Source organism: Salmo salar, chromosome 20 (assembly GCF_965601325.2).
Source record: "Salmo salar chromosome 20, fSalSal1, whole genome shotgun sequence".
Classification (NCBI taxonomy): Eukaryota; Metazoa; Chordata; class Actinopteri; order Salmoniformes; family Salmonidae; genus Salmo; species Salmo salar.
In genome coordinates, this window is record NC_138310.1 from 7,529,439 (window position 1) to 7,557,274 (window position 27,836).

General features: G+C 42.7%; 1 protein-coding gene across 1 annotated transcript; it reads left to right on the forward strand.

Annotated features, from left to right (window-relative positions):
- On the forward strand, positions 1-27,307 carry LOC106580170 (SWI/SNF-related matrix-associated actin-dependent regulator of chromatin subfamily A containing DEAD/H box 1A). Its single transcript, XM_014160932.3, has 23 exons — positions 1-613; positions 1,653-1,779; positions 1,899-2,046; positions 2,162-2,225; positions 2,491-2,582; positions 2,775-2,870; positions 3,007-3,085; positions 3,221-3,771; positions 17,332-17,528; positions 18,032-18,122; positions 21,415-21,514; positions 21,762-21,821; positions 22,447-22,522; positions 23,204-23,339; positions 23,627-23,758; positions 23,928-24,023; positions 24,135-24,252; positions 24,601-24,716; positions 24,916-25,104; positions 25,438-25,556; positions 25,807-25,989; positions 26,251-26,360; positions 26,574-27,307. Exons 1-23 carry the CDS (start codon positions 502-504, stop codon positions 26,633-26,635), a joined length of 3,054 nt encoding a protein of 1,017 aa, XP_014016407.2. The 5' UTR covers positions 1-501; the 3' UTR covers positions 26,636-27,307.
- Positions 27,308-27,836: the final 529 nt, after the last annotated feature.

Here is a 27,836-nt window from a genome sequence, read left to right on the forward strand (position 1 = left end):
GTGAGTGGAAACGCCAAGCGGATGCTTCACATTGAAACATCCAGTGAAATATCTGTCTCATTGTTCTATCTGTGGTAACATGGTGCAGGAAGTGTAAAGCCGGTCTCGGCTTTAGTGTCTTTTTTTCTTACTATTGGTCCATTCCTGAGTTAACTTGTCCAATAGATAGCGTTTTTATAGTCTTTCGCGGGAAAATAAGATAGCCAGGTTTGGTAGCTATAGATTTAACTTGTATATCTAAATTAATGAACGTATTTTGAAATGTATTATAGGTGAGTGTATCGTTAGATATTTGGAGTACTGACATATTTAAACTGTTGGGATCGGCTTTCAAACGAGTAACACGTGACGGGCTTGCTAGTTAACGTTATTCATACAATTCATGGTAATCGTAGCTAGCCAGCTTTCGATAGCCAGAATTAAGGGATATTTTCGACGGAGACAAAGAGCTCACCTCTCTTGCGTGCTAGCTGTGTAACGTTTAGTACTTGCCGTTTGAAAATGAGTTTATTTAATTTAGAGCGGTTTCGTTTTGACAAGAATAAACCGACATCAAACCAGGACAAATACAGCGGTTCCGTAAGTCCAGAGTCGGAGAAGGAGAATAAACCAGGTATGATTTGCTTGATGACAGTAGCCACTAGCCAGCCATTATTAATGTAACGTTAGCTAACTTCCACCTCTGTAACGAAGGTTTTTATAACGCATAGTTATATCTGTGTGGATAATCTTTGCTGATACTGACTGTTGACATCTAGCTAGCTAACGTTAGGTAACTAACGTTGGCTGTTTGACAGGTGACAGCCATTGACTTGCTTGGTAGCCTTAATAGCCAACAACACTAGCTAGCCAGTCAGCCAGCTAGCTAGCGTTATCAGTGGCTTTCTCTGGGCGTCAGTTAACATTAACATTAGCTGGGTAGATGGCTACCGTTAGCTAATTAAACTATGTTTTTGGTTGGGAACGTGTAGCTAACAACAACAGCATACCTAGGCTATGGGCCTCGTTTTAAACCGATCAGTCCCGAGACCCCAGCAAAAATCGCCTTTTCATTTATCTTACTTCCATGTATCTGCATATCCAGCCTTAGATGTATCCTCACAATGAAGTGTTTCACCATTTTATTTTCAGGACAACGAAGGCTACAATTAGAACACAAAACCATTGTACATAAACGGTTGCATTCATGAGTTTTATTGACAAATGTCAATAAAAAAGAGGTCTGCCAAAGCAAAAACCTGAAAGAATTTATATGAACGCTGTAAGTACAGACATTTTTGCTCACTGGGAAATGAATATCCAACTAGTCAGTGACAACTGTTTGGAGTTTGTGACCTCAACTATGTGAGCTTTTTACAGATATTATAGACCTGGGATTTTCTACGATCCAGATATATTTTTTAAATTCCCGGGCCCCTTCAGTTCCTGCCCTTGTCTCACAGACACAGCTCTAGCTCAGCCCCCAATAATAACACAGACTAATGGTTGGTATCTACAGATGCTGAAGAAAAACAAATCCAATGGTACGGCCCAGAAGTCTGTAGCTCAAACACACAATGCTTTTAAAAGGGGTTAGAATTCCAAAATGCACTCAGTGGGGTAATAAAATGATTGCTAAACTGTCTTTGCCCATATTTCTGTGGCACATACAGCACAAGTAACAACACCTGTATCCGACCTTGGAAAACCTGGGCGAGGAGTTGTATTTGAAGATGTCATCAGTGACTCTGACGATTTGGCAAGCGACTCGAGAAGTGATAAATTAACAGAAAGGGTGACGTAAGTAGAGCTGAAATACCTAGACTTATATTTTCCCCTTGACTTCCTTCAAGGTATAGCGAATTCCATAAAGTGTAGCCTAATATGCCAGTCTAATCTTGTAGTTCTTTCTATTTCAGGGAACCTGTAAAGGAATCACTGAAGCGAGAGGTAAGAGAGATGACTGAGACATCTGATAAGGAAGACAAAATGGACAAGGAGCTGGAAGAGAGACTGGCCAAACTGCAGGAAATCTTCCCTCAAAGAGACGGGAAGGAGCTGCTGGAGGTAATGTCATAGTCACTTTTATGTCACAAGCTATAGTATAGTCTCTCAAAGATGGCTGCTGCTCAGTTTCTGTGGATACACATAGCTATATGTTTAACTTTTGCTTTGTTTTCAGGTGATTAAAAGCACAAGCACTTTGGATGGTGCCATAGCCTCATGCCTGATGTTTGGTGACAAAGGTATCTTTCATTTACTAACATCAGAGACAGCAGGTTGCAGCCTGTCCCTACCGCACCCACAAACACAGCTTGACCAGTGTTTTCCATGGTTATGCCATGTTTTCTTCCGCTCATGACAACATAGCCTAGACCTCATTGTAATGATGGTTATAGGGCTTTGTCTGCCATTGGTAAAACATGAAGGGGAAAAAAGGACCAAACCAGAAGTTGGCTTGGTCATCTGGCATGTGTATCTCCTCACACATTGACACAATTGTTTGTCCAGACTCAACGCGAAAGAGGAAACAGGATGGCTCCAGCAGTTCCCAAGACAGCGACGTGGTTCAGCAGCCCAGTAAGAAGAGGAGACCGTCTCTGGTAAGACTGGGACTAGCAACCAAACAGGCCGAAATGGGGATGGACTAACCTCAACTTGACCATTTTAAGAAAGGCGTGTTTTTGTATCAAAACATTTGACTACGGTGTGCACTAATAAAAACACCCCAGGCAGGCATTGTGCTGTTGCATCTTCTTGGCAATATTAACCTTCACTGCGGTCTGATCCTTCAGACTGAAGACACTGAGGAGGGAGCAGAGCCCAGCTGGGAGAGACGGGAGGCCATGGTCAGGAAACTGCAGAGGAAGTTCCCCGACCAGGATAAGGAGGTGAGGGGGACTCTTTTCAGACGTTGACACGGCAACCACGTACACCTTGGTAGCGACATGATCATGACACTCCAGGTGACAGAATCCATATCTTAATGAAGAGTGTTTTTATTCTACCCCGTCTGTCACTCTATAGGAACTGAGGTCCGTGCTCCAGGAACATGAGTGGAACGTGGATGATGCCCTGGAGGTGCTGCGCATGTTCTCGGACCCAGGTGAGATGACACTGTCCTCACCCTGTTGAAACATCACTGATAATGTGCTGATACAACCACTATAGATTATATTTTATTTGTACTGTACACGTTATATTCATCAATGTGCCATTTTTACTGATTCTTCTGCTGAAGATGAAGACTCTAGTGCACGTGAAGTATCCAGCTCCCCTGAAGTCAAGCAAAAGGAACTGAATGCCAAGAGTAATGGCAAAGCAAAGAGTGATGCCAAGCCGAGCAGAGACCGTTGGGAGTCTAAGGATAGCAAGGAGGAGGCCAGGCGAAGCAATGCTTCCGCTCTGAAATGGATGTTCAAGAAACCTGCACCTGAATTTAGGCCTTACTCCTCGTCCTCCTCTTCGACTTCTACCAGCCAGAAGCTCTCCAACGGGACCAGCGTGGCTAAGAAGGAGGCGTCGGAGAGGAAGAGGAAGGCTCGCGCCTCCTACGAAAGGGCCAGCAGCTCAGAGGATGAGGACACGGAGGGGGCCAGCAGCGAGTTTGAGGGCGAGGACGACGAGCTAGATTTTGTGGCGGGGGACGAGGGCACATCCACGCTCAAAGACCAGATTCTGCACTTCTTCCAGGAGGCCTCGCTGGATGAGCTGTCCCTCATCGCCGGCTGCTCGTTGAAGAAAGCCCAGAAGATTGTGGAGCTACGGCCCTTTGCTGTTTGGCAGGACCTGGTGAGTAAGAGAAACTTACCCATATGAAAAATATATGCATGCATGACTAAGTCACGTTGTATAAAAGCGTCTGCTAAATGGCATACGTCATATATTATGTAAGAGCAATCTCGGGTGTATCACTGCCAGGTGTGTTGCACAGTGGGTCTGCTCCTCCACAAGGTAAACCCAGCAGGTTAGAACAAGATGAGGTTCTTTTAAACATGGAAACTGCAGGGAGGAATGAAGGCTCAACAGGTGTTAGTTGATTTTGAAGAGTGTCGGATCCTTGACTGGTACGTTCAGAGTGTGTGTGTGTGTGTTACTTTCACTGCTGCTGGGATGCGTTACATCTTCAGTTTTTTAAAGGGAATATATGAGAACTTCAATTATAGAGATGCTAAAGATAGTCTATCAAATTTAAAGTGTTGCGTGACCACACAAATCCACCTCGCCCCCCCCGTTCTCTCTGTGTGACGTTTTTTCCTCTCTAACACTGAAAATAACTGAGAAGATATAGACTACAATGTAGATGTGTTAATAGAATATCACAGCTTGGTATCTTTCTGGTCACGCTCCCCTGTAAAATTAAAAGTGTGGTAGAAATGTTACCTACTGGAACAAAGCGCTAGTTAGATTTTTGGTCCAAAACACCCCAGCAGCCATCTGGAGCCGCGTGGCCTGTCGTGAGCAGAACTCTTTGGGTGCGTCCCAAATGGCACCCTTTTCCCTATATAGTGCACTACTTCAGGACCCATATGGTTCAGGTGAAAAATCTTTCACTATATTTTTTTATTTAACTAGGCAAGTCAGTTAAGAACAAATTCTTATTTAAAATGACAGCCTACACCGGCCAAATCCGGACAACGCTGAGCCAGTTGTGCGTCACCCTATGGGACTCCCAATCACGGCCGGATGTGATGCAGCCTGGATTTGAACCAGGGACTGCAGTGACGCCTGTTGCACTGAGATGCAGTGCCTTAGACCACTGCGTCACTCGGGAGCCTATATAGGGAATAGAATGCCATTTTCCACCGCTTATCCATTGCAAGAGTGTCATTACAGAGTAAACAACACTCTCATTCCTTAAAGTGCTGAATACAACCGACGACTTACTAATGTGTATTGATTTCATGTTGAAGTTTATTTATCCTATGCCAGTGGTTCCCAAACTTTTTATAGTCCTGTATCCCTTCAAACATTCAACTTCCAGCTGCGTACCCCCTCTAGCACCAGGGTCAGTGCACTCTCAAATGTTTTTTGCCGTCATTGTAAGCCTGCCACACACACACACTATACGGTACATTTATTAAACATAAGAATGAGTGTGAGTTTTTGTCACAACCCAGCTCGTGGGAAATGACAAAGAGCTCTTATAGGACCAGGACACACATAATAATAATCAATAATTTTGCTCTTTATTTAGCCATCTTACATATAAAAATGTATTTGTTCATCAAAATGGTGAATAACTCACCACAGGTTAATGAGAAGGGTGTGCTTGAAAGGATGCACAAAACTTTGAAATGTTGGGTTGTATTGGAGAGAGTCTGTCTTAAATGGTTTTCCACACAGTCTGCCTGTATTTAGTTTTCATGCTAGTGAGGGCCGAGAATCCACTTTCACATAGGTATGTGGTTGCAAAGTGCATCAGTGTCTTAACAGTGCGATTTTCCAAGGCTGGATACTCTGAGCGCAGCCATATTCAGATCTGACAGTGGCTTCTGATTTAAATTCAATTTTCACAGAACCGCTTGTTGCAATTTTGAGGCTCTCTTGTTCACATATCGGTAAGTGGACTGGAGGCAGGGCATGAAAGGGATAACGAATCCAGATGTTTGTGTTGTCTGTTTCGGGAAAGTACCTGCGTAATTGCGCACCCAGCTCACTCGTGTGCTTCGCTATAGCACATTTGACATTGTACATAAGCATACAATGATGGAAAGACCTGTGTGTTGTCGTTGTTAATGCAGACAGAGAAGAGCTCCAACTTCTTAATCATAGCCTCAATTTTGTCCCGCACATTGAATTTAGTTGCGGAGAGTCCCTGTAATCCTAGATTCAGATCATTCAGGTGAGAAAAAACATCACCCAGATAGGCCAGTCGTGTGAGAAACTCGTCATCATGTAAGTGGTCAGACAGGTGAAAAATTATGGTCAGTAAAGAATTTTAAGCTTGTTCCTTAATTAAAAGAAACCAGCACACTTCTCAAACATATGACTATTTTACACCATTTTAAAGACAAGACCCTAGTTAATCTAACCACATTGTCCGATTTCAAAAAGGCTTTATACAACGAAAGCAAAACATTAGATTATGTCAGAGTACCCAGCCAGAAATAATCACACACCCATTTTTGAAGCTAGCATATAATGTCACATAAACCCAAACTACAGCTAAATGCAGCACTAACCTTTGATGATCTTCATCAGATGACACTCCTAGGACATTATGTTATACAATACATGCATGTTTTGTTCAATCAAGTTCATATTTATATCAAAAACCAGCTTTTTACATTAGCATGTGACGTTCAGAACTAGCATACCCACCGCAAACTTCCGGTGAATTTACTAAATTACTCACGATAAACGTTCACAAAAAACATAACAATTATTTTAAGAATTATAGATACAGAACTCCTTTATGCAATCGCGGTGTCAGATTTTTAAAATAGCTTTTCGGCAAAAGCACATTTTGCAATATTCTGAGTAGATAGCTCACCATCACGGGCTAGCTAATTTGACACCCACCAAGTTTGGCGTTCACTAAACTCAGAATTACTAAGAAAAATTGGATTACCTTTGCTGTTCTTCGTCAGAATGCACTCCCAGGACTTCTACTTCATCCACAAATGTTGTTTTGGTTCAAAATAATCCATATTTATGTTCAAATATCCTCTGTTTTGTTCTTGCGTTCAAGACACTATCCGAACGGTGACGCGCGGACGCATATCGTGACAAAAAAATTCAAAATATTCCATTACCGTACTTCGAAGCATGTCAAATGCTGTTTAAAATCAATTTTTATGCGATTTTTCTCGTAAAATAGCGATAATATTCCGACCGGGAGACGTCTTTTTCGTTCAAAGACTGAAAATGTAAAATGGCCTCTTCACGTGCATGCGCGCACCCGTCTCATTGTTCTCAGATCGACCACTATCCAAATGCGCTACTGTTTTGCGCTAAAGTCATTCAACGTTCTGGCGCCTTCTGAGAGCCTATGGGAGCCTTGGAAAGTGTCACGTTACAGCAGAGATCCCCTGTTTTCGATAGAGTGTAGAAGGCCAAGAAATGGTCAGAGGGCACTTCCTGTACAGAATCTTCTCAGGTTTTGGCCTGCCATATGAGTTCTGTTATACTCACAGACACCATTCAAACAGTTTTTTAGAAACTTTAGGGTGTTTTCTATCCAAATCAAACAATTATATGCATATTCTAGTTTCTGGGCAGTAGTAATAACCAGATTAAATCGGGTACGTTTTTTATCCGGATGTGAAAATACTGCCCCCTACCCTAGAGAGGTTAAACAATGCCACTTTGTATAATGTTTACATACCCTACATTACTCATCTCATATGTGTATATACAGTACTCTATACCATCTACTGCATCTTGCCTATGCCGCACGGCCATAGCTCATCCATATATTTATATGTACATATTCTTTACACGTGTGTGTTTGTGTGTGTATGGTAGTTGTGAAATTGTTAGATCACTTGTTAGATATTACTGCATGGTCGGAACTAAAGCACAAGCATTTCACTACACTTGCATTAACATCTGCTAACCATGTGTATGTGACCAATAAAATTTGATTTGAGATAATTTATATCTAGAAAAGGTAATGGACCTATATTTAGTCATCCTAATTTTGTCCATTCCACAAGTGTACAAACTCCAGTAAGTTTTGAACAGATTATGATAGACATGAGGTTTGGAGCATTGACTTTCTTAGATGATTGTCTACACAATTAACATATTATTTTACCCAAGGCAACCTGCCTAAATGATTACCGCCCTGTAGCACTCATGGCGCACATAAACAGCATCCTCCCGGATACCCTAGACCCACTCCAATTCGCATAACGCCCCAACAGATCCACAGATGACGCAATCTTAATCGCACTCCACACTGCCCTTTCCCACCTGGACAAAAGGAACCTACATTTGTTCTTCCTTTAAAAGTTGCGTCATACTGCGGCACACCTGGCATGCTGCTGCAACGTTCTGTGGCACGTCATTTAATTCTCAGCCATTTTTTTTCTTTTACTGCAAGTTATTGCTAGTTTGACCACCAGAGGGCATCTTTGAGAAGCATTTGATAGTATTCCGTATTGGCATTACCAGAGAAGTTAAAACCTTTTTTGTAATAACATAGTATATGAGATTGATTTTAAGAAATTTGGCTTAATCAAATGAATTAATATTATGGTGTTTCTATTCAGAGAAAAACGAAACCCTCAGGGTTTCCGTTGGGATGGAATGGAAAATATGGCGCTGTACGGCGTGATTGTCGGGAGTAGGCTACAGGATTGGAGCATTCTAAATTGTTTGCCTTCATTACACAACATTGTTCCAATATTTCTGTAAATCAGTATTTATTCCCATAGTAATTCGTTATGGATCAATAACTAAATCAACATCTGCATTTTGAGTTTTTTTTTTTCATTCTATTATTTTATTGTTTTATTTGTTTATTAGGCTACTGTGCAGTCTACAATACATACTATAGTAAACATGGGAAAGTGCCTAATTCCTTACATAAGGGAGAGCAGGTCATGTCAGTACTACAGAATGCGGGGCACGCTGGAGACCGCTGTTATATCATAGTTGTGATGTCTTCACTATTATTCTACAATGTAGAAAATAGTAAAAATAAAGAAAAATCCTGGAATGAGTAGGTGTGTCCAAACGTTTGACTTGTACTTGTTTAATTAATTTGATTAATGGTGTTTCTATTCCATGAAAAATGAAAAACCTTGAGTTTCCTTTAGGATGGAACAGAAAATATGGCGCTGTACAACGTGACGCTCATAAATTCAGAGCATTGTCAGTTTGTTATTTCAGACCGTTTCGCTCTCGGAGCATGCACTGGACATTCGGGCCGAGGAGAAGGGTTGATTTGAGCGTTCTGGCCTTACAATGGCAGTCAAGCACCCAAGCCAACGTTGGCTAGCTTGCTAGCTACTTCCAGACACATGAGACCACTCAAACCATTTTACTCGCCCTAGCTGAGCTGGTAAGGCAGTTTGTGTTAACCAGAGCGTTGGTAACTGTGCTGGAAACAATTTAATTACGCTTTTTTCCCCTTGTTTACTGACACCGGCCATATTCAACGCGTGTTGAGCGGTCGTAAACTCATTATTCTGCGCTCTGGTACACAGACGAGAGTGCTCTGAAATCCGTGTAGATAGTAGGCTGGACGCATTACATTTTTAACAACGTTCTTTTCTGATGAAAAACTAGTTAATTGCATCCGCCATGGAGCCCAGTTTCATAATATGACAATATTTCCCAGCTGCTTGCTGTCGTTTTGAAGTAATCATGAAAGAACAGATCTTATTTTGTGCATTTTTCACCCTGCCAGCTCCTGTTAGTTCTATTGAGCACCGTGGCACCAACTCGCCTTCCGAACGTTCTATTCCCAGCTTATTGTTCAACATCACAATGCCTGCTTTGCTATTGTTGGCAATGAGACCTGCTCACGTTGTTTTATAGTTAAAATGTAATCAACAAAAAAATATTGGAACTCTGCGGTCATCCCATTGTTTCCAATGGGGGAAATATAGGCATGTCTGTCTATTTCGGCAAATATCTCGCAATGTGTTTTTAGATTATTTATTTTTTAAGTCGAATGCCATTTCAATCATGAGAATCTCCTCTTTCTAATTATGTAAGCCTGGGCAGCTAGCTCGGTTATCATCAAATTCTAGCCCCAAAATACCTTTTGCGCTTGGAACGCTGAGCTCCCCCCATTGTTTTCCTATGGAGAGGCATGCCTGTCTATATCGCCAAATATCTCACTGTGTATATTTAGATTTTTTTTTTTCAAGTCGGGCACGATTTTAATCAGGAGAATCTCCTCTTTGTAATTATTTAAGTCTGGGCAGTGAGCTCGTTTGTCATCGATCGCTAGACCAAAAATAATAAAGTTATTATTTTTTCCTTACTTTCTCATTACACAGACATAAGTGCAGTTGACACCATCGCGGTGCGGATGTTTACTTTCTACAGTTTTTTTTTTTTCCAGTTTCGTCCAATGAACAGATTGTAGTGGTAAAATAAAAAGGGATACATTTTTTGTGCTATTTAGGCGAAATGGAATTCTAAGCATCACTCCAGTCAAAACAGGCCCTGCGAACGTTCGATTCCATTCATTTTCTATGGGCTCGCGCTAATGTTCCAGCTTAGCCAACGTTCTTAAGCCGTTCTTCAGCCTCGGGTGAATTTTGACTCGTTCTATTGTCCAGCCTATAGATGGCCAGAGCGAATTTACGAAAGCACCCGAATGTCCATTGAGAAAGCACAACGACTATATAATTTAGCTAAGCTGAGAATGACTGGAATAATCAAGTCAATAAATGTTGGGTAGTTAGCCTATAGTTAATATACTGGCAAGTTTGATGTATAACTACTAACTGTTAGGTAGCTAGCTAACATACCAGTACATACTGCTGTAATGATTTGCTATGTGGGCCTTAAGGACAGCGTAGCTAACAAATTGTCAGCTAACATAACGTGTAAGGTAACTTATTTGAAAAGTTATTACTTTATTACATTCGGTAGCAAGCTACCCCTTGGTCGTTAGGGCAAATCTGATCTGTGATAGGAGGGGGGGTTTTCACACCTAGCTCAGCTATTAGACTATTCTTTAGTAAAGGTTGACTAGTCTTGTTCAGCTATTAGCCCCCCTCCCCAACTTGCAACAAATTGTTCTTGTTCCCATCCAGTTCCTTTCCCTCTCCCACGCGTCATCATTCTGCGCCTGAGTGGCTCGCTTGTGGGCGTGCTGGCAAGATATGGCAGCAGCGTCGGTTGTGCGTCAAGAATTATGCATACAGTAGCACGTTTGTATGAAGGTGTGGTTATTCACAGGCAAATTGTTATGCTATGGAGATACATTTGTCTTTTTGTAGAGAGCAAAAGTTTTTTTTTATTATTTTCAATCAAAAATAATTGTTCTGAAAGCAACTTTTTCCCGACACAAAGGAAGTCATAGCGACACCTATGAAGAAGGACTGCGTGATGATGGCATCTCAGGTAAGCAGCACTGGGCGTTCTTCCGTTCAACTTTTACATAGCTAGTAGTTAGCTCCTACGATTCAGTGTCGGTTCATAACATTCTACTATATTACATACATACATACCGTAGAATGATAAATCAAGCAATTATTATTCTCAAGCTAACCAAACGCATTTAGCTACGAATGCCTGTTCTCGCCATTTTCAGTTGACTTAATCTAACTTTCTTTCATGGCAACTCATAAGCAGGCCATGTCCTATTTGTTTCATAGTCGATATATAATCATATTTCATGACAGTGTAACGGTTAGCTTTTTTGTTTTACAGAAGAATGAAAGAACACAATGTGTCTGTCACAGAGTTAGGGATTCTTTGCAGCGTGTAGATGGTGCAGGTATCATTGCATATTTCCCATCACCTAATGAACAACCACAATACCACTCTGGTGTTAAGCTTTCTGTGCTGTATTGACGTATCCTGAAAATGACATCTGCTGCTTTAGATTGATCGGTCATATCTACAAAAAATAAGCTATTTTCTTTACTTTCAGAGAGCGAGCTGATCAAGTGGTCGAAAATGTAGATATTGCCAGATGTTCACTGTCCAAGGAACAGGCCGCGGAAGCTTTATTGCTGGCAAAAGTGTCCATAACCAGAGGTAATTAAACAGTTCTGTGTTCTTTTTCTCTCTTCATCTCTGCCTGTCTTGTTGTACATGGAACAAGCATTAATTAAAAACCCTTAAGATGTCAGCTGCTAATTTTCAGATTTACACCACATAAACACAGCCATTTTCACGGGACTATCGGTTGCTATCTGTTGCTGCCAAGTCATGATTTCCCTGGGGGTTAGCCTTGCAATAACCAAGTGGTGAGACACATAGCCCTCTATATTTAAATGTTTCAGGTACACCGATAGGCGTCTGCATCACATACAGTATCTTCTATTGACATGATCTTCTATTGTTTGTCCTCATGTCTGTTTTTCAGCATAAAGTACTCTGTAGCCACTTAATGTGGACACCAGGTGAGACCATACACACACACACAATAGTGTCTCTTCTTCACTTCATCCCTCTCCCCCTTCTCCCTAAATCCTCTAGGTTATATCAGCTGTTTTGGTGAAACCCTCCCGGATCTGAACTGGCTGACACAGAGGGCACAGCATGATCATAGGTGAGACGTCACAAGGTCGGGTCAACAGAAAGTATTATTAAAGAGATGCTTTACATTGAAATGGAGATGTAGTAGTCCCAGAGTTAATGATCCAAGGTCAGTTTTGCATTTCACCTCCTGATGATTATGATGACTGACCGTGTTAGAATAAAAAAAACAAGGCTTAATCATGCTCTCTCTCTATCCATCTGTCTCTCGTCTGCAGGTATGTTTTGATGTGAGAGAGGATGCCAGTCCCGTCATCGTCACCTCATCCACTCTTAAGATAACCTTCGGGACAAGGTTGGTTAGGAGACAACGCAATTGTGATGAGCTGAGAGAATATTAGGGTAGCACTGTAATTCATTAATCATATGCTGTCTGCCGCTGTTCTTACCTCTTTCCCTTTGTCTTCTACACCTCTCTCCCCACCTCGTCTTTCTTCCGCGTTTTATAATGCACACCATATGCGCATTGAAGTACAGATTGAACTTGTATTTATATTATAATTATAATGCATGTATTATGTATTTATAACACCTGGATAATGAACTTCTTTCAATAAAGCGTTTCACATTCTCCACTGTTTGAAATTAAGTATCTCATTGAAATACTATCCTGTGTCCTCAGATTAATGCAGATGAAGGGAGTTAGATATGCATAGTTGTTTTTCTGTATATATGAATTAATTACAATGAACTAATTATGAATTACAAATCAGCCTTCACTTAAATCATGTTTCTAGTCTATTGCATAGTTACAATATGTAATCATTGATGTCCTAGGAGCAGGAGTGGTAAACACAAGTGTATAGTTATAATACATACATGCAGACACAGCATCATTCAAAGAATGGAGTTTGATATGACTGAAAAATGTCTGAGATTCATATCTGAACCGCACCTTTTATTTGCCAAGGAAGAGTACATGATCAGTGAATATATTCAATGTACAGGCTACAATGTGGGGATCTCATGTGTGGTAATAACTACAGTACATGTATATACAGTTGAAGTCGGAAGTTTACATCCGCCTAAGCGAAATACATTTATACTCAGTTTTTCACAATTCCTGACATTTAATCCTAGTACAAAATCCCTGTTAGGATAACCACTTTATTTTAAGAAGGGGAAATGTCAGAATAATTGTAGAGAATGATTTATTTCAGCTTTTATTTCTTTCATCACATTCTCCGTGGGTCAGAAGTTTACATACACTCAATTAGTATTTGGTAGCATTGTTTGACTTGGGTCAAATGTTTTGGTTAGCCTTCCACAAGCTTCCCACAATAAGTTTGGCCCATTCCTCCTGACAGAGCTGCTGTAACTGGGTCAGGTTTGTATGCCTCCTTGCTAGCAAGCGCTTTTTCAGTTCTGCCCACAAATTTTCTATAGGCTTGAGGTCAGGGCTTTGTGATGGTCACTCCAATACCTTGACTTTGTTGTCCTTAAGCCATTTTGCCAAAACTTTGGAAGTATGCTTGGGGTCATTGTCCATTTTGGAAGACCCATTTGCGACCAAGCTTTAACTTCCTGACTGATGTCTTGATGTTGCTTCAATATATCCATATAATTTTCCTCCCTCATGATGCCATCTACTTTGTGAAGTGCACCAGTCCCTCCTGCAGCAAAGCACCCCCACAACATGATGCTGCCACCCCCGTGCTTCACGGTTGGGATGGTGTTCTTCGGCTTGCAAGCCTCCCCCTTTTTCCTCCAAACATAATGATGGTCATTATGGCCAAACAGTTCTATTTTTGTTTCATCAGGCCAGAGGACATTTCTCCAAAAAGTACGATCTTTGTCCCCATATGCAGTTGCAAACCGTAGTCTTTTTTTTATGGCGGTTTTGGAGCAGTGGCTTCTTCCTTGCTGAGCGGCCTTTCAGGTTATGTCGATATAGGACTCATTTTACTGTGGATATAGATACTTTTGTACCTGTTCAGCATCTTCACAAGGTCCTTTGCTGTTGTTCTGGGATTGATTTGCACTTTTAGCACCAAAGTAAATTCATCTCTAGGAGACAGAACGCGTCTCCTTCCTGAGCGGTATGACAGCTGCGTGGTCCCATGGTGTTTATACTTGCGTACTATTGTTTGTACAGATGCACATGGTACCTTCAGGCACTTGGAAATTGCTCCCAAGGATGAACCAGACTTGTGGAGGTCTACAATTTTCTGAGGTCTTAGCTGATTTCTTTTGATTTTCCCATGATGTCAAGCAAAGAGGCACTGAGTTTGAAGGTGGGCCTTGAAATACATCCACAGGTACACCTCCAATTGACTCAAATGATGTCAATTAGCCTGTCAGAAGCTATGACATTTATTTTCTGGAATTTTCCAAGCTGTTTAAAGGCACAGTCAACTTAGTGTATGTAAACTTCTGTCCCACTGGTATTGTGATACAGTGAATTATACGTGAAATAATCTGTCTGTAAACAATTGTTGGAAAAATAACTTGTCATGCACGAAGTAGATGTCCTAACCGACTTGCCAAAACTATAGTTTGTTAACAAGAAATTTGTGGAGTGGTTGAAAAACGAGTTTTAATGACTCCAACATAAGTATGTAAACTTTCGACTTCAACTGTTGGACTTGCATCCTTGGCACAGTAAAGTTATTATATTCTACTCTATCCATAGGCTTCATTAATGCCATTCAGACTTGAAATTGATACAACTATGATAGCTGAGGTTCATAGATAGGTTCTGAACTAATATTAATACCAAACGCTTTAGGGTCCATACACAGATCGGCTACATACTGTAGCTAGCTACACATCCATAGGAATACAGTCATTTTTATCCTCCACTACACAATAAGCAAGTAAATAGTTGGCTAGCTATGTTACTTCTGCATTGCAAGGCAAGCTTACACAATTGTACATTCAATTTGCAGTAAATGCTTTAGCTAGCTAGATTCTTTACATCCACTGTTTCCCAAGACGACAGCCTGCTTTGCTGGTTTTCTCAGGAGTCCCTAAAATATTTAAACACACGAATTACAAATTCATTATCCTGTCATAACACTAGCTAGCTGGCTAATGTTAGCTAGTCAGATAATTTATGAAAATCGCTATTTAGCAAGTTAACTTCATGGCAAAAAAAAGATGTGCAAACTTTTGTCTCTACATTTACTAACATATTCCTCTCAATTGTACATATTTTGCTTGACATAACTACTTACATTTGGTTCCACGGTAATATTTTTTCAGCCATCTTTGTTGAAGAACGCCACCAGGGACGGGTAGCTTGCGTCAAAATTTGTCATTGGAACCACTTGATATGATTGGTCATATAAAAACCTTGAGACCCAAATGCATAATGTGTGCTCTAACTCCCCCTTCTGGTGGTCTGGTGCAATGAAGCTGTGTCGCTGGGTACCTCTAAGTCCCGTGGTGCGAGCTTGCAACTTTTAAATTATTATTACAAAATATCAGTTTTTTTACTTTGAAGCCTCGTTTTTGCTTTCAGAACAATTATTTTTGATTGAAAATCAAGTTTTGCAAGTTGGGGAGGGGGCTAATAGCTGAACAATAGACTATTCAACCTTTACTAAAGAATAGTCTAATAGCCGCGCTAGGTGTGAAAAACCCCAGTCTTATCGCAGACCAGATTTGCCGTAACGACCAAGGGGGAGTTTGGACACAACTATGAAATAACACACATGGAGTCAGTTAAGAACAAATTCTTATTTACAAGGACAGCCTACTCATTTCTCCCTGTCAGGGAATTGAACCCCGGTCTCCCACGTGCCCTCCCCGTCTCTGGTAATGCCAATATGGAAGACTATCAAACGATTCTCAAAGATACCCTCTGGTGGTCAAACTAGCAATAACTTGCAGTAACAGAAAAAATGGCTGGCAATTAAATGACGTGCCACAGAACGTTGCAGCAGTTCGCAGGGTGTGCCGCAGTATGACGCAACTTTTAAAGGAGGCCTGATCATTGACAACGATGAGACAGCCTATAGGGAGGAGGTCAGAGACCTGGCAGTGTGGTGCCAGGACAACAACCTCTCCCTCAATGTGAGCAAGGCAAAGGAGCTGATTGTGGACTACAGGAAAAGGCAGGCCGAACAGGCCCCCTTAACATCGACAAGGCTGTAGTGGAGCGGGTTGAGAGTTTCAAGTTCCTTGGTGTCCACATCACCAACGAACTATCATGGTCCAAACACACCAAGACAGTCGTGAAGAGGGCACGACAGCACCTTTTCCCCCTCAGGAGACCGTTTGTTTTTTAATTTTATAAGATTTGGCATGGGTCCACAGATCCTCAAAGTTCTACAGCTGCACAATCAAGAGCAAACTGACCGGTTGCATCACTGCCTGGTATGGCAACTGCTCGGCATCTAACCATAAGGCGCTACAGAGGGTAGTGCGTACAGCCCAGTACATCACTGGGGCCAAGCTTCCTGCCGTCCAGGACCTATATACTAGGCGGTGTCAGAGGAAAGCCCAAAGAATTGTCAGACTCCAGTCATAGACTGTTTTCTCTGCTACCTCACGGCAAGCGGTAGCGGAGCACCAAGTCTAGGACCAAAAGGCTCCTTAACAGCTTCTACCCCCAAGCCATAAGACTGCTGAACAATGAATCAAATGGCCACCGGACTATTTACACTATGTACCTACATGTACAAATGATCTTGACTAACCTGTACCCCCGCACACTGACTCGGTACCCCCAGTATATAGCCTCGTTATTGTTATTTTATTTGTATTTTTTTATTTTTTATTTCTTTGGTAAATATTTTCTTAACTCTTTCTTGAACTGCATTGTTGGGGCTTGTAAGTAAGCATTTCACGGTTAGGTCTACACTTGTTGTATTTGGCGCATGTGCCAAATAAAGTTTGATATGATTTGTCAAAATATGCGTTTTCAATTGGACACCGTTTGGACACTTATGAAGTGAAAAGCCACAAAGCCCTTTTTAACTTGGAAAGGCTCCGCCACCACCAGGTTAGAGATGTTATGATTGTGGCGTGAATTCAGTTGGCCCACTGTACTATAGTCCTCAATCATGACATAGCCACTAATCTGTTATTCATGGTTTGGCTTTGTTGTAGAACAATACAATTGCCTGACTATCATGTCAGAAGAAAAAGATAAGAGCGATTGACTGGTTGTCGACACTTCTTTGTGTGTCTCTGCCTCTCTGACTGTCTCGCTGTGTGTCCCTTTCTCAGGAGGAGGTGTTCCACAAAGAGAACGGCCTGTCTGCAGAGCTGCTGCTTGGCTGCAGGGTGGTGCTGAAGGAGAGAGCCGTGGTCCAGGGCCTCATGTCCAAGTGCCAGACCATCTCGGGCAAGATGGTAAAGGGAGTCACCCAGGTCATAGACAAGGGCATGGGCTCCATGACCCAGCCCTCAGTCCTCAACAGAAAGTGAGCTCAACTTCCACTGCTGTCCTGATTCATAGACGATTACATCTAATCTACTATAGGCCGTGTCCCAAATCGCATCCTCTTCCCTATATCGTGCACTACTTTTGACCAGAGCCCTATGGGTCCTGGTCAAAAGTAGTGCACTAAATAGGCTAGGATATGGTTCCATTTGGGACATATACTTTTATATTCAGACTGGGAGAACAACTCCTCATTGTTGTAACTAATAGATAAATCCAAATGCTAAGTAAATGCCATGGTAATCCAGTTATCCAGTTACCATGGCGTAATGGATGTATTCTGAAAACGGTTAACCCCCAAAGTCTGATATGATTTGTCTAAAAGGAATAAAATAATAAACCTTTTGTTAACCACATTAAACAACTATCGCATCACAGTTAAATAGGTTGTTATGCCACACTTCTCAGATACTTGTTTTTGCCTCTAAATGTCTTGTTTGGTTTGTCTGTAAATGTCTTGCATTGTGATTGGTTGCCATGCAGGTTGCAGTTGAAACCCTACCAGCTGATTGGGCTGAAGTGGCTTCTCCTGCTGCACCAACACAAGCTGAATGGAATCCTGGCTGACGAGATGGTGAGATGGTTTACCCCTTAAGCTGCCTTCACACTGCAGGCCTTAATGCTCAAATATATATATTTTTTTCAAATCCTTTTTATGTCTACTGACAGCAAGTTACAAGTGACCAAATCGAATTTGTGTGTTCAGACAGCATTGATTTGCTGACAAGGCTACACTAGTTGTCATAGTAACGACGGGTGTGTGTGCAGTGGTGTAGGCTGATTGGTGGTGTTCGTGCTTCCTGTCACTCAGAAGTTAGTGAACACTGCTTTTTGCAAATGTGACAACAATGCCTGCCATGGATGTTTCCCAGTTGCTTTGAATGTTCGAAAGCATAGTGTAAGAACACTTTTAAAGGCTCAAAGGATAAGACGATCCAACTTTCAAAACAAGTCCTTTTTGGCTAGCCACAGCAGTCAACTAGACAGCTAGGTAGCTGTTTAGCTTTCTAACACATGCAACAACCAAAAAATTGTAACAATTAACAAGCTAGATAGATTTTTTTTAAATTTATTTCACCTTTATTTAACTAGACAAGTCAGTTGTGAAGAAATTCTTATTTTACAGTTGACGGCCTATCCCGTCATTGTAAATTGGGAGTCCCTGATGCAGTGCCTTAGACCGCTACGCCACTCAGGAGCACCAGAGCACACATTCTTGTCAAACTGTCAACAGAGTAGCTAGCGAGTAACACGATATGCCAAATAACAGTCTTAAAACCACTTGTTGGCAAATAAATCAGATTTGACCGTTCAGACACCAGTCACATGGTTATGAAGGTGGTTTGAAATGTAGCTTGAAATATCCGATTCCGTGTGCTTTTTGGTTCAGACTGCAGGAAAATAACAGATTTGAATTAGATATGCAAATCAATGGGATTTGAGCCACTTCCAATTGCCAATGTGAACACTGCTTTAGAGAATACCTTATATGTGTCCCAAATGGCACCCTATTCCTTATACACTGAGTGCATAAAACATTAGGAACACCTGTTCTTTCCATGACATAGACTGACCAGGTGAATCTAGGTGCAAGCTATGATCCCTTATTGATGTCACTTGTTAAATCTACTTCAGTCAGTGTAGATCAGTGGTTCTTAACCTTGTTGGAGGTACTGACCCCCACCAGTTTCATATGCGCATTCACCGAACCCCTCTTAATTGGAAAAATAAAATTCAAAACATAGGTATATATTTTACTGGTGCACAAAATGAACCGTGCATCAACATCAGTGTTCAAAGAACAAAACCATTAAAACATGATTTTCAAACAAAAACATAATAATGAATATTTACTGCAAATCAGTGTGACTTCTACTGTTGCCTTTCAGAGACCAGTTCAGAAATGCGCGGCTTCACCTTGGCAAGTGCCACTCTCATGTCATTTTCGCAACAAAGTCTGTTCCTTTTCTTCGTTTTTATGTCCAGCATCCTCGAAAAGGATTGCTTGCAAAGATATGTTGTAACAAACGGTATGAAAATCTCCAGAGCTTTCTTAGCAATAACAGGGTACGTTACCATTTGTTGACACCAAAACGTTGAGAGCGTTGTTGTTCTGAAGAGTTGCTGTTGAACCTGGCTCTGCTGAATTTCAATGATTTCATCGAGGTATTCATCATTGACATCTGTTGTCTCAACACTAAACGTGAACGGCTGTCTCACCCATGCTGGATATGACTCTCTTGTAGGGAAGTATCCGTCGAGAGACTTTGCAAGCTCATCTAAGTGCGTGGCAATTGCTTGCTTCAGTTCCACGGGTACAGAAATGTCTCCAATTCCAGATACATCTTCGATCTTACTTACACAGTCGTCTAGCAGGGGAAAGTTTGCGAAGTTATCGTTCTCTGTTCGTCGTTTCCATAACGGTAGCTTTTTTTGAAAAGCCTTCAGGTTTTCTTCCGCTTCGATGATGTTGACTCCACCGCCCTGCGTCTGTTGATTGAGATGATTGAGAGCTGCGAAGATATCAGCCATGTACGCTAAAATGAGAATGAACTCAGAATTTTTTAAGCAATCTGCATGACGATGTTGGTGCTCTTGCAAAAACAGGGCTAATTCCACACGCATATGAGTCGGGTGTGAGAGTCGGGTGTGTGTCTTGACCTCCGCCGAACCCCTGAGACTGACTCACCGAACCCCTGGGGTTCGATCGAACCCAGGTTAAGAACCACTGGTGTAGATGAAGGTGAGGAGACAGGTTAAAGAATGATTTTTAAGTCTTGAGACAATTGAGACCTGCATTGTGTATTTGTGCCATTCAGAGGGTGAATGGGCAAGAGTAAATATTGAATTACCTTTGAACTGGGTATGGTAGTAGGTGCCAGGCGCACCGGTTTGTATCAAGAACTGCAATGCTGCTGGGTTTGTCACGCTCAACCGTTTCCCATGTGTTTCAAGAATTGTCCACCACTCAAAGGACATCCAGCCAACTTGACACAACTGTGGGAAGCATTGGAGTCAACATGGGCCAACATCCCTGTGGAAAGCTTTCGACACCTTGTATAGTCCGTGCCCTGACGAATTGAGGCGGTTCTGAGGACAACATGGGGTGCAACTCAATATTAGGAAGGTGTTCCTAATATTTTGTACACTCTGTATAGTGCACTACTTTTGACCAGAGCCCTTAGTGAATAGGGTGCCATTTGGGTCTTAACCATATATAGTATATGATTTTTTTTTTTTTCAGTGAATTTCCCTGTGTTCTAGAACTGTTACCAACAGAAAACATAATATACTGTGGCAAGATGGTATACTGTGGCAAGATGGTGTACAAAGGCCTCAACGGGTGTATTCACTAGAAAGCAAACAGTCTGAAACAGGGAGGGACTAACCTGAACTGAACTGGTCCAATCTGAAACTATTGTTTTTGTTGCAAGACATTTTCCATTGCAAAACGGTTTGCTAGAGTCTACACTTATGAATGCATAACGGATTTAGATAAGTGAGCGTTTGAGTAATATTGTGTGTGGGTGTAGCACCTGCAGGTGAATACACACAGACAGAGAGAACTAAAGGAATGGGTGAGAAATATTTATTTTAACATTCAAAAGGGAAAGGGGGGTGCCTTGTTTGGTTTAAATCAGAGTTTGGAACTTTTTCGGTTCTGTTTCCTGAAACAGTTGCAACCCCTGGTTAAATACTGTTAGATTGCCAGTGTGGGATTCAAGTCCTTATATGAAACCTGGGGCTTCGTGTTGCTGTTTTAGACTGATACTTTGAAGTGCAGATGTTGATCTCTATCACTCTTTCTCTCGCTTGCGATCTCTCTTAAATCGTCTTGAATCATCTTTCTTTCTTCTACCCATCAGGGTTTGGGAAAGACCATCCAAGCCATAGCCTTCCTGGGCAGACTGCACCAGGACGGCATCGACGGCCCCCACCTCATCACAGTGCCCTCCTCCACCCTTGGTAAGGGCTCTACTCACGTCATGCCAGGCACTTTATAACCACTTTAAGCCTGTTTATAACCACTAATAGAACACATGACCTAAGCAAATGATTAGTGTATTATTGGCATGTTTCTGTTTTGTGAAAAACTTGTGACCATTTCACTTAAAACGACTGTTGCCCTTTATAATATGTCATGTTTGGCATAATGTTTTGTTTAGGCTGAATAAATTGGACTGGATTTAATTGACCTGTATTTTCTCTACAGATAACTGGGTGCGTGAGTTAAAGCTCTGGTGCCCTAGTCTCAAGGTGTTAGTGTATTACGGTGAGTCGTTTTCTCCCTTATCATCCATTCAGGTCCAGGATAATGTGTTAGATTCTTAGCTGTGAGTCTAAGCCGGGTTGGATTCCCTAGGAACCAAGTGGAAGAAGATGGGCCGAAGCGGGGAGGGACTAACCTGAACTTGTCCAAAAAGAAACACTCTTTTCATGATGAATACCAGGGCTGGGAATTGCCAGGGACCTCACAATATGATATTACCACCACACTTAGGTGCTGATACGATATGTATTGCGATTCTCATGATTCTATGTGTATTGCGATTCGATACGGTGATTTTATTTTTGCCATTCGACGTTCCAAACATATTGCTCACCATATGTCTGCTGCAGAGAGACACGAGAGCCATGAGAAAATGAGTTTTGGTCAGTCGTGGAAATCAAATGGCTGAAAAGAAATTGACTCCCTGATTTAAAGAAGATGGAGATCAAGCTATGAAGGAGAAATACAGGCGTTTTGGTGCAGGTGCAACCAACTAGCGCAAAAATAATATTGTGATATTGTCAAGATGATACGATACAATATATCGTAAAAAATAATATCCCGATATATAACTGTACGGATGTCTTGCCCCCATCACTAATGAATACACCCTCTGTTGTATGTTCAGGCTCTGTGGAGGACCGGCGGTACCTGCGACATGACATCCTCAGCAGTCAGGTGGACTTCAACGTCATCGTGTCCACGTGAGTACACGTACGCACAATATTGTCAAATAGGTTTCAGTCTATTGGTGGAACCACAATGAGCTCTAGTGGAAGGGGAGAGCATTGCGTCCTCTGTACTTGTCATTGTGACTAACAGCTGCTCCGGGCTGATGTTTCCACTAGGTGCAGATCTAGGATCAGCTTCCCCTCCCCCGATCCTAACCTTAACCATTGGGTGGGGAAATGCAGTTGCCCCAGATCAGCGTCTTGGGGCAACTTCACCCCAGAACCTTGCAGCTGTGCAGGGGGTGTTTTAATGGGCTACGTACGTGTCTGTCTGAACCAGAAAAGCACTTTGTAATGCATTAATCAATGATATTAATGAGCATTAACACGCTGTATGAGGCAGCCATATGGGAAATGAGTCTCCCGGGCTACGTGTCCAAACCTGTGTGTTGACGACACGATGAGTCATCTAGATGCGTACCGGGAATTCACTGGAACTAAAAGGCCTTGCTTCTTAAATGTGCTGAAGCATTCCCTAATGTGTGTGTGTGTGTGTGTGTGTGTGTGTGTGTGTGTGTGTGTGTGTGTGTGTGTGTGTGGTGTGTGTGTGTGTGTGTGCGCACGCGCGCTCATAGCCCTTCCGTTTTGATGTAGGTCTACATACGGAATAAAAGTTCAAATGCTCATGTTTGGGTGTAATTTCTCTCTGCGCAGCTACAACCTGGCCATCGGCAACGACAGCGACCGCAGTCTCTTCCGCAAGCTCAGACTGAAGTACGCCGTGTTCGACGAGGGCCACATGCTGAAGAACATGAATTCCCTCCGTTACCGCCACCTCATGGCCATCAACGTTAGTTCACTGCACAACACCTCACACTTCCCCATTCACAAGTAGTAGAAGCTGTTGTAGTGTGCAATAGAGTTGATGTCCCAGTGTCTCCTCTGTCTCTCTGTCTAGCCATCAGTGTCTGTCTGAATCTCTCGGACATTCCTGACTCTGTCTGCCTGGCTCCTTCTCGCCGTCTGTGTTTCTGACTCCCTGTGTCTCCGTCTGTCCACGTGTCTCTGTCTACCTGTTTTTGTCTCTGCGTGTCTCCCTGATTCCCTGTCTGACTACCTGTCTCTGTGTGTCCCCAGGCTGAGCACCGGCTGCTCCTGACCGGCACCCCTCTGCAGAACAACCTGCTGGAGCTGATGTCGCTGCTCAACTTCATCATGCCCTCCATGTTCTCCAGCAGCACCACGCAGATAGCCAAGATGTTCTCCATGGTAAGGTCAAGGGTCAAGTTTAGCGTAGAAATATTCTGATCCTAGATCAGCACTCCATCTCTGAGACACTTTGTGAATACAGACCCTGGTCCCACTTCCCCTCATGTTAAGTGGGACTCTCACAGTAGGATGTGTGTTTTGATGTTTGTGTTGTATTTTTGGGTGGTAGAAATCCCACGAGGAACAGAGTAGTTTTGAGAGGGACCGCATCGCCCAGGCTAAACTCATCATGAAACCTTTCATCCTCAGACGAGTTAAGAGCGAGGTAAGGACACTCCCAAAGTGACTTACACTGAGAAATACTGGATGGTTCACAATGTGATATTTAAAGATGTGTGTGTGCGTATGCACTCGTTTGTGTGTGCGTGTCTCTCAGGTTCTTAAGCAGCTGCCAGCGAAGGAGGAGAAGCTGGAATTCTGCACCATGAGCGAGAAGCAGCAGCTGCTTTACCAGAACATGGTGGGCAAGCTCAAGAAGTCTGCCATCGGAGAGAGTATGTACTGCACTGAACTGTAGTGTAGGTCCAGGGTGAAGTTTCTCCCAAATGCACATCTAGGATCAGATTTTCCTCTCCCAGTCCTAATCTTATCCATTAGTGGGGGAAAGTGCTAAACTGACCCAAGATCAGTGTCTAGGGAAATCTTCACCATACTCAGTGTAGTGTTACAGCAGTGGCGTGACAGACGGGTGGTGCATAGCTGGCACAATTAAGCGTGTTTGTGTGATCGGCATCTTACATCCTGTGCCCTAATTTCAACTCAACTGTTTTCTCTCTCTCCTTCACTCTTGCTCTCTCTCGCATGCTCAACCGTTCGCTCACATCATCTCCATCTCTGTGTAGAGAAAGAGCTGTGCAACGTGATGATGCAGTTGAGGAAGATGGCCAACCACCCTCTGCTCCACCGGCAGTACTACACCACAGAGAGATTGGAGGCCATGAGTCACCTCATGCTCAAGGTTGCTGCTTTATTGGCCATTTTGTGTTTGTGTCCTAGTTTTTTTTTTTCTGTCTAACTTATTTGATTTATATAAATCATCTCCTAAGAAACTATGTCACCACCCGTATCTCTTCTGTCTTTCTCTTCTGTCAACCCTCTCTCCCTTTCTTGTCCGTCTCTCTCAATATGTATATATTTATTCATCCCCCTCCCCCTAGGAGCCGACCCATTTCGACGCGGACCCGGTGCTGATCCAGGAGGACATGGCGGTGATGTCGGACTTTGAGCTTCACCGGCTGTGCCAGCAGTACTCGTCACTGCATGAATTCCAGCTGGACAAAGACCTACTGCTGGACTCCGGGAAGTTTCACCTGCTCCAGACGCTACTGGACACACTTAAGACCAAGGTAGGGAGAGAGACTAGTTATTTTATTACTCTGTTTTGGGTGTTTTTCCTGACTCTTTCTTGGGTTTTTCCTCGTGCCTCCTCGGGCCTGTTCTGGAGGATGTAAATTGTAGTATGGTGTGGAATCGGGTTATCTCTAGTCATTATATTTCTATCTGCCATGTTCAGATCGTTTCAGGGGTGTGTTCATTAGTGCACACAGTAGCAAAACATTTTGGATTGAAAACAAGTATATCTTATTTCAGGTTAGTCCCGCTTGTTTTGTCCCGTTTTGGTTCCTTGTGAATACAGCCGATATGTGATGTGGCTGTGCTGTGCTCTGCTCTCTCGGCAGGGAGACCGGGTGGTACTCTTCAGTCAGTTCACCATGATGCTGGACATTGTGGAGATTCTGCTTAAACACCTGGGCCATCGCTACGTCCGACTGGATGGCTCCACACCCATAGCAGACAGGTGAGCTCCAGTTGAATTCAACCTAATGGGTTCTTTCTAACATAATTGTGTGCAGTATTTTTCCATAGGAACTGTAACTGGGGACATAGTGCATATAAAATTCAAATAAAAAGCTGTTCACTGGCAAATCTCTTAGATTGTTGGTCGTATTGTATCTCACTGCTAGTAGTGAATCTCCTACTTCTAGAGTGTCGAGAAAATGCACGGAGCCACTGTAATCCCTAGACCCACCTCTGTTTGTTTGGTGCAGGATCGTGCTGATTGACGACTACAACATGGACCCGGAGATCTTTGTGTTCCTGCTGTCGACGCGGGCGGGCGGCCTGGGCATCAACCTGACCTCGGCCAACGTGGTCATCATGCACGACATCGATTGTAACCCCTACAACGACAAGCAGGCAGAGGACCGCTGCCACAGATTGGGCCAGACTAGGTGAGACCCGGGGGGGTGGTATGGGCTGGGCTGGGCTAGGCTAGGCTGCATTTGGGCATTAGGTAGATCTGTAGCGAGAGATGTCTCGCTTTTAGAGAAGGCTCTGTTAGTAGTGATGAGTTGCCATGTGGTCAGGAAACCCCCTCTGGCCCTAGAGAAGGTACTGTGAGGACAAAATTAGGGGCATCTAGTGATTCTGAGGGAATGGACACTGCTCTGATGAATGACTGAAGGTCAGTGTCCTTCCATCTCCTTCTGCAGGACTGTCCAGGTGATCAAGCTGATCCATAAGGACACAATAGAGGGTGGCATGCTGCAGCTGGGCCAGAAGAAGCTCAAACTGGAGCAGGACATGACCGCTGCTGAGGAGGGTAAGGACCTGGGGGGGGACACAGTCGAGCTTGCCCACATACACACACACAGACATTTCAACGTCTTTAATTGTGAGAAAGAGGTGCTCAAGCCAAAGCTCAGTGTCCATGGCACCACTCTTTTTCATGTAATGCATCAGTAACACACATTGAGAACAGTAGTCATCACATTATCTTATGTGTTTTCTTTTTTTTTTCTCCCTTTGTGCCCAGGTGATGAGGGCACCATGTCTGAGGACATGGCCGCCCTCCTCAAGGCATCGCTGGGCCTGTGAGGGTCCGGGAGCTCCCTCCCTGGAGTTTCATTGGGACTCAGCCTGGAGCATCCCACCCCTGACTGACCTGACCTGACTGACTGAACGAACCCTGCCATAGGTGCGTCTTTCCCTGCTACTCACTCTGCCCTTGAGACCTGAGACGCAGCTGTGCACTTCCAACAGTCTGCACTGGAGATGATATGGATGTGTTGATGGGATTATTGGCCTTTGCTGTCAGAGATGGTGGGTGTCGTTGAAGGTCAGTGGCGACTCTGCTCTGTGCAGCACCTGGGGTGTATTCATTAGGAACCAAACGGAAGCAAAACTGCCAAAACGGGGAGGGACTAACCTCAACTTGTCCAATAAATTATCGTTTTCATTGCAAGCGGTTTTCTGTTGCAAATTGTTTTGCTATGGTTTGCACTAATGAATACACCCCTACTCTGCTCTGAAACAATGCCAGGGAACAGGCTAAAAGTTTGTCAAAGCAACTCTGTCTGTGCTGCCTTATAGTGATACAATAAAGTCCTGCAGGGGCCTACCAGGTGGTGACAGAGCTGCTCTGTTTATGTATCATTGTGATGTGACGTACTGTTGTCAAAGCTGTTACTCGTCCGTTTGTATTTTTGATGTCCTTGTTGCAACATCAACAGGGTTTGTCGAAACATGAAATAAAGATTTCAATACTTATTTTCTTTTGTTTCAATGGTTTATTTTTAAAGTACATTTGTCTCCATTTTGTCAGATCTGGACCCATATCCACAGTGTCTGAGTCGAAAATTGGTCATAAGTGCCGAGAATAGACATTTTACTCCTACTCTTATGGTCAAAAATAAAAGCTATGCATGAAGCCTCTTTAGTCATAAGTCATACCTAGTAGGCAGAGATTTAGGACACCTCATGAGCTGAGTTAACCCATTAAGAGTTATGAGCAGGTGTCCTGATAATAGAAAAATGCAGCAAGTCAGGGGTTCCTGCACCACATGCAATTACTTTGTAGTTGTTAAAATGTGTTGATATTTCTATATGATCAATCCATAAATCATCTAGACCGACATGCAACAGTATCTCTTGTGCCTTTGACAGTGATTTCACTTGATGCCTATTTCACACGATCTGCTTAAATACTTATAGACTAGGCTAATAAATAAACATTTTTCCTTTAATATTATTTAATTACCTACATTATGTTACTTCCAAGTTATCCCTTACAAAAAAG

Excerpts from the sequence above, each read along its gene's own strand:
- LOC106580170 (XM_014160932.3), top strand. The coding sequence starts at position 502 with ATGAGTTTATTTAATTTAGAGCGGTTTCGTTTTGACAAGAATAAACCG. Across the intron at positions 2,583-2,774 it reads AGAAGAGGAGACCGTCTCTG|ACTGAAGACACTGAGGAGGG; the intron begins GTAAGACTGGGA and ends CTGATCCTTCAG. Across the intron at positions 21,822-22,446 it reads CAAGGTGTTAGTGTATTACG|GCTCTGTGGAGGACCGGCGG; the intron begins GTGAGTCGTTTT and ends TTGTATGTTCAG.